At 34.9% G+C, this 18,052-nt stretch overlaps 1 protein-coding gene and 1 pseudogene across 1 annotated transcript; one reads left to right on the top strand and one right to left on the bottom strand.

Moving 5' to 3' along the window:
* Positions 1–1,751: 1,751 nt before the first annotated feature.
* Positions 1,752–14,489, top strand: LRRC14B (leucine rich repeat containing 14B). Its single transcript, XM_051969771.1, has 2 exons — positions 1,752–3,837; positions 9,714–14,489. Exons 1-2 carry the CDS (start codon positions 2,933–2,935, stop codon positions 10,357–10,359), a joined length of 1,551 nt encoding a protein of 516 aa, XP_051825731.1. The 5' UTR covers positions 1,752–2,932; the 3' UTR covers positions 10,360–14,489.
* Positions 4,969–5,196, bottom strand: LOC127545951 (short transmembrane mitochondrial protein 1-like; annotated as a pseudogene).
* Positions 14,490–18,052: the final 3,563 nt, after the last annotated feature.

Below are 18,052 nucleotides of genomic sequence, written 5' to 3' on the forward strand. Positions count from 1 at the left end.
CATTGACAGAATCCATGCCAGGATAATTTCTACACGACATTATCCCTTGCAATCACTTATGTTTCGTTTTTTCCCCTCCCTCCCTCCTCCCCCCCCCCCAGGATGGCAAGCAGTCCTATATATGCTAAACATGTTGCAGTATATCCTAGATACAATACATATTTGCAGAACCAAACAGTTCTCTTGTTGCACAGGGAGAATTGGATTCAGAAGGTAAAAATAACTCGGGAAGAAAATCAAAATTGCAAATAGTTCACATTCATTTTCCAGTATTCCTTCTTTGGGTGTAGCTGTTTCTGTCCATCATTTCTCCAATGAAACTCAGTTAAGTCTCTTTGTCAGAGAAATCCACTTCCATCAGAATACATCCTCATACAATATCGTTGTCGAAGTGTATAATGATCTCCTGGTTCTGCTCATCTCACTTAGCATCAGTCCATGTAGGTCTCTCCAAGCCTCTCTGTATTCATCCTGCTGGTCATTCCTTACAGAGCAATAATATTCCATAACATTCATATACCACAATTTACCCAGCCATTCTCCAATTGATGGGCATCCATTCATTTTCCAGTTTCTAGCCACTACAAACAGGGCTGCTACAAACATTTTGGCACATACAGGTCCCCTTCCCTTTTTTAGTATCTCTTTGGGGTATAAGCCCAATAGAAACACTGTTGGATCAAAGGGTATGCACAGTTTGATAACTTTTTGGGCATAATTCCAGATCGCTCTCCAGAATGGCTGGATTCGTTCACAACTCCACCAACAATGCATCAATGTCCCCGTTTTCCCGCATCCCCTCCAACATTCATCATTGTTTTTTCCTGTCATCTTAGCCAATCTGACAGGAGTGTAGTGATATCTCAGAGTTGTCTTAATTTGCATTTCTCTGATCAATAGTGATTTGGAACACTCTTTCATGTGAGTGGTAATAGTTTCAATTTCTTCATCTGAAAATTGTCTGTTCATATCCTTTGACCATTTATCAATTGGAGAATGGCTTGATTTTTTATAAATTTGAGTCAGTTCTCTATATATTTTGAAATGAGGCCTTTATCAGAACCTTTAATTGTAAAGATGTTTTCCCAGTTAGTTACTTCCCTACTAATCTTGTTTGCATTCGTTCTGTTTGTACAAAGGCTTTTTAATTTGATATAATCAAAATTTTCTATTTTGTGATTGGTAATGGTCTCTAGTTCATCTTTGGTCACAAATTTCTTTCTCCTCCACAAGTCTGAGAGATAAACTATCCTATGTTCTTCTAATTTATTTATAATCTCGTTCTTTATGCCTAGGTCATGGACCCATTTTGATCTTATCTTGGTATGTGGTGTTAAGTGTGGGTCCTTGCCTAATTTCTGCCATACTAATTTCCAGTTATCCCAGCAGTTTTTATCAAATAATGAAATCTTATCCCAAAATTTAGAATCTTTGGGTTTGTCAAACACTAGATTGCTATAGTTGACTATTCTGTCTTGTGAACCTAACCTTTTCCACTGATCAACTAATCTATTTCTAAGCCAATACCAGATGGTTTTGGTGACTGCTGCTTTATAATATAATTTTAGATCAGGTACAGCTAGACCACCTTCATTTGATTTTTTTTTCATTAATTCCCTTGAGATTCTCGACTTTTTATTGTTCCATATGAATTTTGTTGTTATTTTTTCTAAATCATTAAAATATTTTCTTGGAAGTCTGATTGGTATAGCACTAAATAAATAGATTAGTTTAGGGAGTATTGTCATCTTTATTATATTTGCTCGGCCTATCCAAGAGCACTTAATATTTTTCCAATTATTTAAGTCTGACTTTATTTGTGTGAAAACTTTTTTGTAATTTTGCTCATATAATTCCTGACTTTCCTTTGGTAGGTAGATTCCCAAATATTTTATGCTATCAACAGTTATTTTGAATGGAATTTCTCTTTGTATCTCTTGCTCTTGGATTTTGTTGGTGGTGTAGAAATCCCTTTCAGATATAGACTTTTAAAAAATATTTATTTAGCATTTTTATTTTCCCAATTATATGTAAAAATAATTTTAACTTTTTTTTTTTAAATTTCAGCTCTAAACTTTCTCCTTCCCTTTTCCTTCTTCCCCCTCTTTTTGAGAAGGCAATCAATTTCGTATAGATTGTACACAAGTAGTTATGTAAAACATTTTTATATTAGTCATTTTGTGAAGGAAAACAAACTGAAAAAAGAAAAAGTTTTTTTTTTTAAAAGCATGTTTCAATCTACATTCAAATTCCATTAGTTCTTTCTCTGAAGGTGGATAGCATTTTTTAACCACAAATTCTTCAGAATTGTCTTAGATCATTTCATTACTACTAATAATTTAAGCCATTTACAATTAATCATCATATAATATTGCTATTACTATGTAGAATGTTCTCTGGTTCTACTCCATTTCACTTTGCATCAGTTCGTTTAAGCCCAGTTTTTTCAGATCTAAATCTAATGGTCTTGTGTCCTTTCACAGGAATGAATTTTTCCTGATGTTTTCCTTGTGGAATCTCTTATCTTCCTTGAGGCCTTCTCTCTGTAAGGTTCCAAGGTACCTCTTGATACCACTGGGCCATAAATGATTACCAAGCAGCCCCTGCTTGAAGTCCTTTAACCCCAAAAAGTAAAGTCTCCTTCCTTTCATGCTGCAAAATTCTGCCTGAATATAACAACAGTAAACCAAAAGTAAAGAGATACTTCAGACAAACAAATCCAAGTACTTAGCCTGGGCAGAATCTGAAGCTGGGCCCAAAATAGAACTCAGATGGCAGCATGTGATTGCTCACTCACTCCTGTCCCAAAGATCCAGCACTGTCAGGACCCGGTAGCAGCTGCTACCAAAAATAGATGGGAAGGAGAAGCAATCCCAGTCTGAACAACACCACGGAGCGATCCCTCCCATACTGGTGAGTGCCCTGAGGTGTCATGAAGTCTCTGAGGTTTGCGAGTGCAGAAGCCTTGGTGTCCAATGCCCAGGTGACCAGGGAGAACCTGCCAAATGTGGCGTACAACCTCTATCCCCTCCTGTTTAAAGCCAGCTATTTGCTGGAGCAAGGAGAAGTGATTCACGACCTGTTGGAAAACTGGCCACTAGCAGAATTCAACCTTGGAAACCTGTTGGGACCGACGGCAGACTGCCCAGAAGATCTCAGCACTCGGGCCTGCAAGATCTGCCTGGAAGCCTGTCTGATGGGGCTCAAAGACTACGTGCTGAATGATTCCCCAACTTACACCAAAAGGCTGAGAACAGCCAATCTCACGGGCATCCAGGATGTGGAAGTTCAGCTGTGCAAGTGCCAGACCTCCCTGGGGCGATGGGGCCGGACGGGCCTCCTAGCCAGACTCTGCTTCGATCTGCTGGTGGAACTGCAGAGGCGACCATTCAACCCTAGCGTCTTGGATATGGGGATCGACGTCTTCATCAACTTCTTTGTCACGGAGGGTAACTATGAGTGTGCTCTGCAAGCCCTGATGGTGAGGTGCCATTCCCCGCTGAAGGTGCGCTGTGTGGCCTTCCGCGCCGACAGCCTGGGCCTGAAGAAGCTCTTCTACATGCTGCGCCTGGTGGAGCCCGACTCCCTGGAGAAGCTGGAGATCGTCCACAACGTGCACATGGAGATGGAGCACCTACAGGTGTTACTCAACCACTTGGACTTTCCCCGGCTGGTCTCACTCACACTGCCTGCCAGAGCCTTCAACGTGCGCCGGCTCCAGGGAGAAGATGAGTCCATCCTCACCACCATCGGGGAGAAGCTGAGCCGCATGTCCCAGCTCACCGAGCTGAGCCTGGCCTTTTCCATCCTGACGGGGAGAACTCGGAAGCTGCTCAGGTGAGATCCTGATTCTGGCAGGCTCGATCACCTGGGGTAGTCAGGTTACCCAACAATGGCTAGAAATCCACCGTTTAAAAGGTAATCTAATCAAAATGAGCATTTCCCAGGCAAGCAGTGGGATTCAAGTTTCAGCGTCTTCCACGAAGATCAGGGAAAGGAGAAATGATACAGAGTAGTTTTGGTATTATATCAAGTAATAAATAATAAATTTGGTATTATATATTTTATTTTATAGATTGTAGATATGTATTTTAGCTCAAAGACAGGTCAGTGTATCCAGTATGAAGAAAAATATCTAATCCTAAGGAATAAGAACTTTTGTTTCTATTAGGAAAACATCCAGATAATTTTGTATTTTATAAATTAATAGATTATATATTTATATAGCTTATTTTATATATTATAGATATATAATTTAACTCAAAGACAGGTCAGTGTATACAGCATGAAGAAAGTCATCTATTAAAAGATTTTGTTTCTATTAGGAAACCATCCAGATAATATTGTATTTTATAAATTAATATTTTTTTATTTTATATATTATAAATATGTAATTTAGCTCAAAGACAGGTCAGTGTTCCGGCATGAAGGAAGTCATCTAGTCCTAAAAAATAAGAGCTTTTGTTTCTATTAGGAAACCATCCAGATAATATTGAATTTTATATATTTATATATTTTATTTTATATATTATAAATATATATTTTAGCTCAAAGACAGGTCAGTGTATCCAGCATAAAGAAAGTCATCTAGGCCTAAAGAGTAAGAGCATTTGTTTCTATTATGAAGCCATGCAGACAATATTTTATTTTATATATTATATTTTTTTTTTATTTTATATATTGTAGATATATATAAATTTTAGCTCAAAGGCAGTTCAGTGTATCCAGCATGAATTTATCTAGTCTTAAAGAATAAGAACTTTTGTTTCTATTAGGAAGCCACCCAGACAATATTGTATTTTATATGTTAATATATTATATATTTATTTTTATGTGTTACATATTGTAGATATATATTTTAGCTCAAAGGCAGTTCAGTGTATCCAGTATGAAGATATCTAGACCTAAAGAATAAGAGCTTTTCTTTCTATTAGGAAACTGTCCAGACAATATTACTACATGTTGGCATTAAAGCCTAGGAGGTTTCTTCTTAGCATCTCTCTCTTTTTTTAATATCTTCAAGTTTTGGGGCCAAGTTTAAAATTTCATAGTTCTAAGTCAGATACATCCCAACTACACTATTAAGTACAAATCTAAGTAAAAACCGGATCATAGTGAGGGAGACAGAGGTGACAAAAATGAATTGAAATCAGAGCAATAAGCTCTCTCCCTGGAATAGAAGAGATGGCAGAAATGGTCAGGGAAGTCACTCAGAGCCAATAGAGACTAGGATGGAGATGCAATGATTTTCTTTGGAATCTTTGACCAAGTTACATCACATCATATTCAATAGTCTGCTATTCAAGCAGTTACACTCATAGCCTCTCAGACCCTAAGGAACTAAAAGTTGTTCCATTTTCCAGACTAGGGGAAAACAGACTAAGGAAAGCATTGTGGTAGGTAAATCTAGAGTGAGCTTGTAAATGAATAATTCTGAACTACTTTGACTCTCTAGATAGGAAAACTAGAAAAGGGAGACTGTGATATCTAGTTGTGACCTGCTGCTCTAATTCACTATATGATAGTGTTTGAGGTGCATTTTTTGCTAGGAATCACAAATCCTTGCTAAGAATTTTGCCTCAATCAATCCATTAAGTTTAATCAATCCCCACACCAGCATTTGTATATGATTTTATTAATAATTAATTTTGTTAATTGTTTTCACTTTTGGAAACCCATACATATACATGGCTGTGTGCAGTAGAATAAAAATTGAGAGGTCAATAGATGCAAATTTGTGGAGTGATTGCTATCTTAATAGACACTTCACTAGTCTTGTTCTCTCTACCTTTACAAAGAGCTCTTTGTGCATTTCTTGTATAGTTATTTTATTTGTCCTAAAATCTCAAAACTAGCATACAATAAATGATGCTTGAACTCCATCCTAAAGCCAGAGAGGGATTCTCTAAGATACAGGCAAAAGGCATAAGGACATGGGGAAGGACCAGTCCTAAGGCATCCTAATGCATCGACACAGGGATAGAGTTACATGTGAGTAACAGAGAGAATGAATACTGTCCAATTAAACTAATAAGATTGGGGCTTAAAAATATAAAAGAAGCTTGTCTTTTATTCTAGAGGCAGTAGGGAGTCAATGGAATTTGTGCACTTTAGGAAAATCACTTTCACACAGCTGGAAAAAGAAATGGCAAACCACTCCAGCATCTCTGCTAAGAAAACCCCAAATGGGGTCACAAAGAGTCAGACACAACTGAAAATATGAAACAACAAAAAGAATATGTAGGAGGGACGGGAGAAATGAGATTCTTGAATCAGGTAAACTAATTCAGAGACTTTTATAATAATTTAAGAAAAGGGTAATGAGCTGCTGAACTAAATTTGCAGCCATATAAACAGAAATAAACAGCAATAAACAGCAAAGTTTAGCAACTGATTAGCTATACCGAGCAACCTGGGAGAATGACAAGCAACACCTTCAATAGAAATCAAAAGTTTGGAAGAGAGAAAAGTATGGCGAGAAAGATAATAAGCAATTTTGGACATATTCAAGTTGAGAAGTCTCCAGCATACCTTCAGATTTCTACTATCAGTTGAAAAACAGTGTCAGATATTCAATAGCAATGGTTGAACAGTCTACAACCCGAGGGTTATGTACACTGAATGTTTAGATGTTAATATGAGATAGTTAATAAAAATATGAATTATTGCTGTTCAATCACTCAGTTATAGCTAACTCTTCGTGACCCTGTGAAACAGAGTACTCTAATACCATCTATTGAGTTTTCTTGGCAAAGATAATGGAGTGGTTTGTCATTTCCTTTTCCAGTGGATTAAGGAAAACAGAGATTAAATGATGTGTCCAGTCACATAGTAAATGTCTGAGGCTAGATTTGAATTCAAGACTTTCTGACTCCAGACCCAGTGCTCAATTCACTGAGCCACCTAGCTGCCTCTAAATATATGACTACAAGATGATTTTTAAAATTACAAAAGGCAGCAAGATTTGGCACATAGAGCAAATTTACAAAAAGATCAATAAACAGAAAGAACACTGAAGATGGAATGAGAAGACGTGGGTTTGATACCTATCTCTTCTACTTAGTACCCATTAGACACTTGAAAAATCATTTCTTCTTTCTAAATTTCTTTATAAATAAAATGACAGTCTGACTAGACAACCCACATACCACCCCCTCCAAGATTCCTTCCAGCTCCAACATGCTGTGTTTGAAATTCTATTTCCAATCTCTAAAGCTAATGAGCTGGAAGATATGTTTTCTTTTTTTAAATAATATTTTATTTATTTTGTAAAATATTTTCCAATTGCATGCAAACAAATTTTAACATTCATTTTTTTTTTAAATTTTGAATTCTAAGTTCTCTTCCACCTTCTCATCCCCTCCCCCTCATTGAGAAGGCAAGCAATTTTATATCAACTATACACAAGAAATCCTGTGAAACATTTCCATATTAGCTATGTTGAAGAAAAAAAAAACAGTCCCAAAAAAGAGTAATTTTTTTTAAAAGTATGCTTCAAGATGCATTCAGATTTCATTAATTTTCTTTGGAGATAAATAGCAGCATTTTATATAATGTTCTCTGGGTTTTACTTATTTCACTTTGTATCACTCTATGTAAATCTTCCCAGGTGAAGAGATATATTCTCAAAGATGTATTCAACCTGAGTAATTCATTAGTAGTTAAGATAGGATTTATCACAAATTTTATCATTCTCCTTACAGAATTCTGGGAGACTTTACAATGTTAGCAATGTTCACAAACACCATTAAAATAATATTTCTGATGAAATCAGTCTATCAGCCAATTATCTTCCCTATTTCTTTTCCTTCACAAATCCCAGTTTTTATTAGACTACCCTTTATCATGTGTCGTTATTCTCTAAACCTGACACCTTTTCAATGAATATATATATATATATATATTTCTCCTATATATTTTAGACACCACATACCTGCCTCCAGCAATGCACTTACCTTGGTAAGTAAAACACTGGTATTAGGCAAAAGAGGATCTTTAAAGTACCACATAGTCTCATAGAGATCTTGGAGATTGCCTGGTTTGAACCTTTTAATTTTTCAGGTAAGGAAAACAATATCCAATGCCTATGACTTCTATATAGGTATATACACATTCTGCCTCAATAATCCCATCTCCTTCTGACTCTATCCTCACTACAGAGTCAGGCACATAAAGGAAGGCTGGATAGTGTGAGGGGAATTATTTGAAAAGGATAATACAGGGAAAGAACATGAGATGTCATGTCATTTTAGCACATTTCTGGTGGATTGATAATGAAAGAAAGTATACCTCTCTAACTTTTGGCATTATGAATTCTTTTTTCCTCCCTTTCCTTTTTGGGGCAAAATTTGGGATCACTAGGATATGTAACTCACATAGGGAGATGCCTCTGCATGAGAAAACAGACACTTTTCTGACCCCTCTGCCAATGTCTTGGATTTCTCTCTTTCATTTAACATGTGTTGGATTTTAATGATGTGTTATTCTGACACATGGGCCAAAGGCTAACAGCTCAAATGTTCCATCCCAGAATTACTCCAAAAGCTGTCCTTCTCACCCAACATCCCTATGCATATAGATAAATCCTAATTGCCAAAGGTCTAAAATTAACCAACAAAGAAATGTATTGAGCATTTTGTACATTCTTGACCTCTATGTTCATTTCTAACTAGCCCCTTCTAGTTAACATTATTAGATATATATATTTTTTAATTTCTATGCTCAAATCATAGACTAGTACCAATTGGAGTATTGTGATAATTCGGGGCTCTCAAAGGCTATCACAGGTCCTACCCTGCTTAAAAGGCTTCACATGTGGATCTTGGGACAGAATGTGTATCTATTGTGCACACATTAGCTGAACTCACAAGAAATAAAAGCTCCTGACCAGAAAATTGGCCACTGGGTGATGAATATTTGGCCACAATTCATAAAACTGTCTTCTGAGACATAGAAGGGCTGCTGCAAGAAGCTCGCACACTGATCAAATCCAAATCAAAGTAATGAAAACAAAACAAACTTTTAAAACAACAACTGCAACTTAGTTTTGGAATTAAATGTAGCTAGGATACAGTTACATCTAAATTCGGCTTACAGATAAAGAGTACAAGGGATGAATGTCATCCCAGGCCAAGTGTAACTTGTTTATTCATGTCCACTGAAGGCTCTGAGAACTCTTAGTCACATAAACAATTTAAATTATCATAAATAAATTTGTATTCCTTCCTCCCAGGGCACTGTTCCTCAATCTTTAATTAAAATATAAGTTCATTTTGAGATCATTTCATTCTTTGTGTTAGCATCCTCATCAGCTAGTGTAGTGATTTGGTTCATAGCAGATGGTGCTTCATAAATGGTTATTGTTGTTTTGAGGAACCCTCTAGCTTTTCTACCCAAAAACTACAATAGTATCCAGTTTTATAATGGTATCATGCATTTTACCATAGTGCTGTTCTTTAGCTTCCTCTTTTCAAACTGACTACCCCAGTTTGGGTGGCCATATTCAGGACTGCTGAAATCTTGGGCAAACTAAGTTGCATGTTTTTATCATAACTACAAAGTTTTTCAGGTTCCTCAAAGAGGAGAAAGGATTTCCACTGATATGAACTATTCCAAGTAGAAGTTATCAGTTAATCAAATTTCACCTTGAAGATTTTAGAAGATTCCTATTTTTTATTTCTCTCAACCATTTTCCTTTGTATTTTTCATTGCAGTCCTTTGAGAACTCCCCTGAAAACTCTGGACTTGTCTAACTGCTCCCTGAACTACGCAGATATGGCCTACTTAGCAAATTGCCTCCATGCTCCCCATCTGGAGGTACTTGACCTCAGTGGACATAATGTGGTCAATCTCTACCCATCAACATTCTTCAAACTGCTCAGCCAAGCTTCCTGTACTCTGAGGATCCTGATCTTGGAAGAATGCAACATTGAGGATCGAAACCTTAACATGATGATCGTAGGCTTGACTCCCTGCCGAAAACTCCAAGTCTTCAAATTTCTTGGGAACCCACTTTCCTCACAAGCACTGAAATGTCTGTTCAATGTTTTTTGTCAGCTCCCCAAGATGAAATACATTGAGTTCCCAGTGCCAAGGGATTGCTATCCAGATGGTGTAAATTATCCATTAGATGATGCTACCCTCTCCAAATATGATCACCAGAAATATGAGAAGACTAGAGAAGAACTTCATACAATCCTTCTTCAAGCTAATCGAGAAGACATCAAGGCTTCTACACCTCTCTTTGGAAGCTATGACCCAGACATTCAAGAAACAAGCAATGAGCTTGGAGCCTTTTTGCTTCAATCTTTCAGAGATGCTTTAGAAAACTTTACCACAGCACTAAAAAAAATGAATTAAGTGCCTTAAAAGAAGTCCATGAAACTACATCACAATGAGATGCTCTTGCATCAATTTTCCTTTTCCCTCTGGAGATCTGTCCTGGGTTGGGGATGGAACCAAGATGAAGCATAATTATCATTCTCATGACTACCATCACCACTACCACCACCATCATCAAGCATTCATTAGATGCCTGTTTATACAGGGCATTGGGATGGGCACAATTCAAAACAGAATACCTAGTCCTGTTCCTGCCCTCTTGGAGTTCACACTTGAAATACACTTGAATGCTATTCTTTTATTCTTCATAGTCGGTTCTGAGAGTCTGGGTAGAAGTTAACAGGAAGAAGGGAAAATCCCTGAGATCTTCACAGAAGTTGCATCAGCCGTCCAGCACGTTCTGAAGAAAAGATGTTATGGTCAGGCAACCTGCTTTGGAGGACTGCTACAGACCAAGCAAATCTCCCTGGTCCTGGGTGTGGACAAGACCATACCATAGCAGTAGGGAAAGGCACTGGATGATTGGAAGAGGATGCCAATTGTAGCAGACAATTGTAGCCAATTGTAGCTACACAAAGTATAGCAAGCCAACAGTGATGTAATAAAGATAGGGTAAGAAGGAAATGAATGATAAAAAATTACGGAGACAGAGTTACAAGAAAATACAAAGAGTAAGTGAGTTGGTCACTAAGTTAATGAACTTAACTAAGAAATAGAAAGAAGAAAGATGAAAAAAGCAAACCAGACTTTCATTCTTATCAACAAATTCTCTATGGTACTGGTTTTCAAGATATGATCTATAAAAGGTTTGCAAGCCCTCCAAATGGTTCACAAGTATTTTTTTTTTTTTTGCAGAATTCATGCAGTACTTTTGCAGTATGATTTGACAGTGTTTCTATTTTTATTTCTGATCTGAATTAATAATCTATTAATGCTGTCACTCATTGTTCTCTTAAAACCCAGTGGCAGGGTTTTGTTATTTTGTTTGTTTATTTGTTTTGGTTTTGCAGTGATTAGAAACACTAATGAAATCAGTAGTTCAAAGAGAAGCCATAATAAGGAAGAATTTGATTCAACTTAAGGAAAAACTGCTCTACAATTAGAATCATCTAATCCTGAAAATAGACTACCTTGTTTGGGGAAAGGGAGTGATAGTAGGTTCCTCTCAGAGAAAGTCTTCAAACATAGATGACCATTTCTCAGGGATATTATAGAGAGGATTCATGGTCAAAAAGAGATTAGACTAGATGGCCTCTGTGATCCCTTTCTCCCCTGAGATTCTGAAACTCTGAGAGATACTTCTTTTGTCGCAAGACTTAAAAATACTCAAGGGATCTAAAACTGATGGTTGAGAGCAAAACCTTAAAGATTGAGACCTTCTGTGAGTTTTAGAGCTTCAGAAAATCCCTTTCATATGAACATTTCTAGAATTCACTTAAAAAGCCCTAAACTCTTTATCAGTTTGGTCCCAATCAGGAAGATTATAATCAGTAAACTCAACTTTCTCATTCAATTATTTGTTACAAGTGCTTAGATTTTTCAGTATTTTGGGCATATGAAAAAAAGTCTGTTGAGGCCAAGTATAGTGTATCCATGGTATATTTAAATCATGTGATCTTAACAAGGTAGGATATATTATCTTCACCAACTATACCCATGAATTCACATCCCAAGGATTCACAAATTCATATCACAAGGATTCAGTTTGGATCAAGATCTGAGTGACAAAAATAACTTGCCTGGAAATAAACAATAAGTGTGCTCTGATATCATGTGCTTTTTCTTTATTTTAGTATAATTTAGAATGAAAGATATCTGAGGTTCTGGAAATTTGTTTATTTATTTTTGTTTGACCAGAAAGGCATTCATATTTTAGGTAAGGGTTAAGAAAGATCATCTGTGAGATCTTAATCTACTCTGAGATTTTAGGATCCTATTATTTGATGTTGCAATTGCCAATCATTTCAGTGATTAATTCCCAGAATCATAAGTATTATTTTGGAGACAAGCAATTCAAAATGGATGCTCACATCAACTTTGTAATTCATGATATGGGACTAGAACAAGAATTAAAGGAAGATTCAGTTGACTGCTACTATCAGTGTGTCACAAATGGGTGTTATTAATAATAGTGGTTTCCTATTTTTACTAAACATACATGTTAGTATTTTGAAGCAGAACCCTCATCTCACTTAATAGTATGTATCTTTATTCTAACTTTCTATATTCACATTATTTTGGTGTTTTGTTTTTTTCAAATACTTTATCTCCAATATAATGTTTGTTTTCCAAATATGTTGATACTATTATTTTTTCTGCTTAAAGCTGTAGAAAGTCTTACTCATGAAAGCTGTTGAAGAATGGAGCAGACAATTGAAGAAGGTTATGGAATTTTTCTCCCTTTCCCTCAATCCCCACACTTAATCAGTTTTAAAAACCTCTAACTTTACCTCAAAAATATCTCTTGCAAATGTATTCTTCTTCCCAGTGGCTACCTCTACTGGAATTACTCTAATTCATTAAAATTCACTTTAGTAGTGAGTAGACAGTAAGTCACTAGGAAAAATTTTTGGAAATTGAGTAACTCACAAGCTCAATGAAAGTAAACAGTTTACTATTACAACCAAAAAAGTCAAAATGATCTTAGATGGCATTGTTGTCTAGTTGTTTCCAACTTGTTTTGACCTCATTTGGGGTTTTCTTGGCAAATAATAGTTTGCCATTTCCTTCTCCAGTTCCTTTTGCAGATTAGGAAACTGAGGCAAACAGAGTTAAGAGACTTGCCCAGAGTCACACAGCTAATAAGTAAGACCAGAAGATTAACATTCCTGACTTCAGGCCAGACACTCTATTCACTGTGCCACTGTGTCCAAGAAAGGAACAGTATACAGGAATTGGGAAATGTACTTCCACTGTACTTCACTCTAGTAAAACCACATGTGTGAAATATTGCATTCAGTTCTGCATGCCACATTTTAGGAAGGATATTGATAAGCTGAAGAATATCTAGGAGAGTTTAATCAGAATATAAAAACAGACAAATGATGCAGTGGAAAGAAAACCAGAATTGTAGTCAAGAAGACCTGCGTTGAAATGAAGTTCACTCCTGGGCATCCTTGAAATAGGGAATTTTTTTTCATCAGGAGAAAAATTTCTGACTATTCCAGTGTTTCATTCTGATCCCAAATCTCTATCTCACTGATCAGCTTTTGTTAAGGTGGGGTCTACCTAACCATATAATATGAAAATATAATCCTTTTAAAAGTTATTATCAACTTCCAGCTGTTTCAGCAATCTTGGAATAGAAAGCAAAAGACCATAGCAGAGCAGTCCATTATTAGAAAATTTTAAAGATCAGAGTGGGAAGAAAGGAGCAACAGACCTTTCAATCTCAATGATTAATATATCAATCAATAAACATTTAGTAAGCACCTTCTATGTGCCAGACACTGAAATAAGCTGATTATTACTTAAAGCAGTAAAACAAGTAAATGTATGAATACTCAAGTTATGTATGTACATGAACACATACAGTAAACAGTAACAGTAAACTCTTGATTTTCTAGATTGCTAATGAGTATCATACTTGTCATACCATGACCAATCCAGAAGAACAGACATAACAACCTAAAAGGCATTCATACTTAGCTTTGGACTTAAGGATGTGGGTAAGTAGATATATATAGAGAAAGAAAAAGTGAGCAAAATTATTTTCTTAATTATGTCTTGTCTCAATGCTTCAAAAGACATATGATTTCATAATCAGCCTTCCACTGATTACAGCCCTATACTAAGCTGCCTTTTAACCCTTTTACTGCATTAGCAGTCACATGAGAATTCAAGATTACCTCTGTGGCATGATATGTCACAGGAGGATGTTAGTAAAGGAGCTATTCCATATAACAAATATTTTTAAAAGTCAAGAAATGAAAAAGAGGAAGAGAAAAAAAATTAGCAAAACCAGACAACACATTTTTAAAAAGCCTGAAGATATAGACAATATTCTACATCCATGGACTTCCCACCATAAGAGTGAGGAAAAGATGTCTTTTTTTATATCTTTTTTAGGGGGGAGGCATACTTATTCATTGTAATTTTGCAACATTCACTTTTGTGATTTTTAAAAAATTTACATTGTTTTAATCATATTTTTGTGTGTGTGGTTTTCTTGGCTCTGATTATTTCACTCTGCATCAAATAATGTCCATTTCCATACTTCTCTATAATCATTATATAAATTGTTTCTTACAGCATAATAACATTACATTACATTTACATGCTACAATTTCCCAGCTGATGGGCTTCAATACTGCTACCAGTTCTTGGTTAAGACTAAAAAGGCTGATTATAAATGTTTTGATGTATTTGATGTCTTTCTTTTTATCAATGACCAGATGGGATATATTCCAAACAATAGAATCTCTGGGTCAAAAAGTGAGTGTTACTTTGTTTGCATAATCTAAAATGACTATCCAAAATGGTTGTACAATAATGATATTTCATTATGGATTTCAAGGGCTTTTCCAAATTTAAACTATTAGTAATGTTGAACCAGAAAAGTTGAGAAAATACAACTCTTAGAATTTTTTTTCCTTTTTTTGCAAAGCAATTGGGGTTAAGTGGCCTGCCCAGGAATTTTCCTACAAAAACCTCTACAGACAAGAAAAAAAATAATTATTTGACCACTGGGTGGCGATCAAACCCAAATAATTAGTTCCCAAACATAAATTCCTTACATTGGAAGTAACTATAAGAACCATATCTAATCCAGCTCTTTCATACTTATTGAACAGGATTTGAACCCAAGTCCTAGAACTCCAGAGTCAGTGCTTTTTCCATTATACCACATTCTATCAAGGTAACAGAGATATGAAAATGGAGGAATTGTTTAGCACTAACTTAGAATATCTTTTTTCTTTTGGTCTGGTCTTAGTTTTTCTTGAAATAGATTATAGGACTAGATTATTAGGAATTATTAGGACTAGAAAAAACCAACTTCTTTAGTTAATGTGGTATAGGTAGGAAAAGAATTGATCAAAAAATTTCTGATCAGAAAACCTAAATTTAAACCAAACTTTCTGACCTAATATGGGACATGGAAGAAGTCATTTAATGACTCTGGATCTCAGGAGTTTACTGGAACACATGTCTATCCATTGTCTGCTCAATGGGTGGGACACCCGATTCTGGCCAGAACTTATAATAAACTTTGCTTTGCTTCTAAATATCTCTCCAGTCTTTTTCTATTAAATGGTTTCTGACTCACACACAACCTTTCTTTCAAGATACTTCAGCAATGATAAGTTTCATTTATCATAATTTTTTAATTTAACTTTTATCAGTACCTTATTAGTCTTTAATGATTTCTTTATATTTCTCCTTAATCTTTTATATCAAATTTCCCATTGAGTTACAAATATCTGAATCAATTAATCAACTATCCATTTCTCTTCCCTTCCTCATTCATAATTATACTCAATTTTGCTAGATAAATTATTCTTAGATACAACCCCAGCTTTTTTGCTCTTCAAAATATAATGTTCTATAAGGCTTATGGTCTTTTAATATAGAAGTTGCTAGGTCTTATGAAATTCTGGTAGTTTCTCCACAATATTTAAATTATTATTTTTTTTCTTCTTGCTTTCAACATTTCTCTTTAATCTGGGAATTTTGAAACTTGGCTATGATGCTCCTGTAAGTTTTCTTTATGATCTCTTTCAGGTGGTGATCAATGGAATCTTTCTATTTCTACTTTACCTTTTTGTTCTAGAATTTTACAGCAATTTTCTTTAAAATTTTCTTGAAATACTATATCCAGATTCTTTTTCTGATCATAATTTTCAGGTATTCTGGCAATTCTTATATTGTCTCCCCTTCATCTGTTCTCCAGATCAGTATATTTTCTAATGAAATATCACATATTCTCTTATATTTCTTCTATTTTATTATATCTTGATGTCTTATAATATCATCCAATTCCTTTTGCCAAATTCTAGTCCTGAAGGAGTTATTTTTTCCTTATGATTTTGTATCTCTTTTCTAATTGATTAACTTTCTTTTCATAATTTTCTTAGATTACTTTTTTTCCCTAATTTTTCCTCATTTTTTTCTTATTTGGTTTTTAAATTATTTTTTAAGTTCTTCCAAGATTTCTTTTTGGGCTTGCAACCATTTTATGTTTCTGTTTGGGATAAGAGTAATCTTTTTTTTTTTTTAACCTATTTTCCTCTAACTCCTCTAACTCAGATCTTCTTTTACACCTAAATACCTATAAATGGTCATGTTCTTTTTTCTTTGTTTATTCATTTTTATTTTTAATTTGTTTTATTTTATATTTAGTAGTTTAGAATTATTATTATCTAGTTTTAATCCTGAATTGTGGGTAATATTACCCTAGACCTCACATCCTTCTTATTGTTTTCTGCTCCTTTCTTCTTCCCCTTAGCCCCAGCCATGCTGTCTTGAGTATTTCTTGCTCCCTGTGGTACTGCACTGACAGAGCTTGGCTCACTTCTCCTCACCCACAGTAAAAGTGGGATATCACTTCTGGCCAGCACAGCTAGACCTGACTTCCTAAAACAGCAGGAGATCCTTTTGTCTTCCCTCATTCAGCATCCACTGTTCTTCAGATTAAAGTTTGTCAAGTAAAAGTTCTTGAGGTGAAATTTCTTTTTTCTTTCTGATTTGGTTTTATTTATTTTATATTAACTTTTTATTGATAGAACACATGCCAGGGTAATTTTTTACAACATTATCCTTTGCACTCACTTCTGTTCATATATGCACTCAAGATGTCTTAGAAGGACACTGACTTTACCCTTTTATTTATTTTTATTTTTCTTTAGTTGTTTTTTAGTTGCATGCCCAATTCTAAAAAACAACTATAAAAAGAACAAATTTTAAAAACCCAATTAAATACCAAATTGGAAACCCCTAAAATCAAGGGATTAAAAGAAAACCATTGAACTAATAAATAAATCCAGAAGTGAGTTTTTATGAAAAACAAATACTCAATAAAATAAATTATTGGTTAATTTGATTAAAAAGAAAAAAGAAAGCCAAATTACCAGCATCAAAAATGGAGAGAGTGAATTCACCACCAATGAAAAGGAAATTAAAGCAAATAAAGGAGCTATTTTGCCCAACTGTATACCAATAAATGTGACAATCTAAATGAAATGGATAAATATTTACAAAAATATAATTTTCCCAGATTAACAGAACAGGAAATTGAATACTTAAATAAACCCATCTTAGAAAAATAAATAGAATAAGTCATCAATGTGCTCCCTAAGAAAAAAATCCCCATGACCAGATAGATTCACAAGTGAATTCCATCAAATATTTAAATAACTAATTCTAATACTATATAAACTATTTGGAAAAATAGGGGAAGAAGGAGCCCTACAATATCCTTTTTATGTTGCTGATACCTATCCCAGGAAGAGTAAAAGCAGAGGGGAAAAAAACTATATAGCAATTTCTCTAATGAGAATTTAATTTAAAATATTTTATATTTAATATAAAATATGATTGAGGAGAGTACAACAATATATCACAAAGATCATACTGTATAACTGGGTAGAATTTATACCAAAAACGTAGGACTAGTTCAATATTAAGAAAATTATCAACATATCTGAGCATTTCAATGACAATAACAACAAAAATCATATAATTATCTCAATAAATGCAGAATGAGCTTTTGGGA

This window comes from Antechinus flavipes, chromosome 1 (genome assembly GCF_016432865.1).
Source record: "Antechinus flavipes isolate AdamAnt ecotype Samford, QLD, Australia chromosome 1, AdamAnt_v2, whole genome shotgun sequence".
NCBI classification, from domain to species: Eukaryota; Metazoa; Chordata; class Mammalia; order Dasyuromorphia; family Dasyuridae; genus Antechinus; species Antechinus flavipes.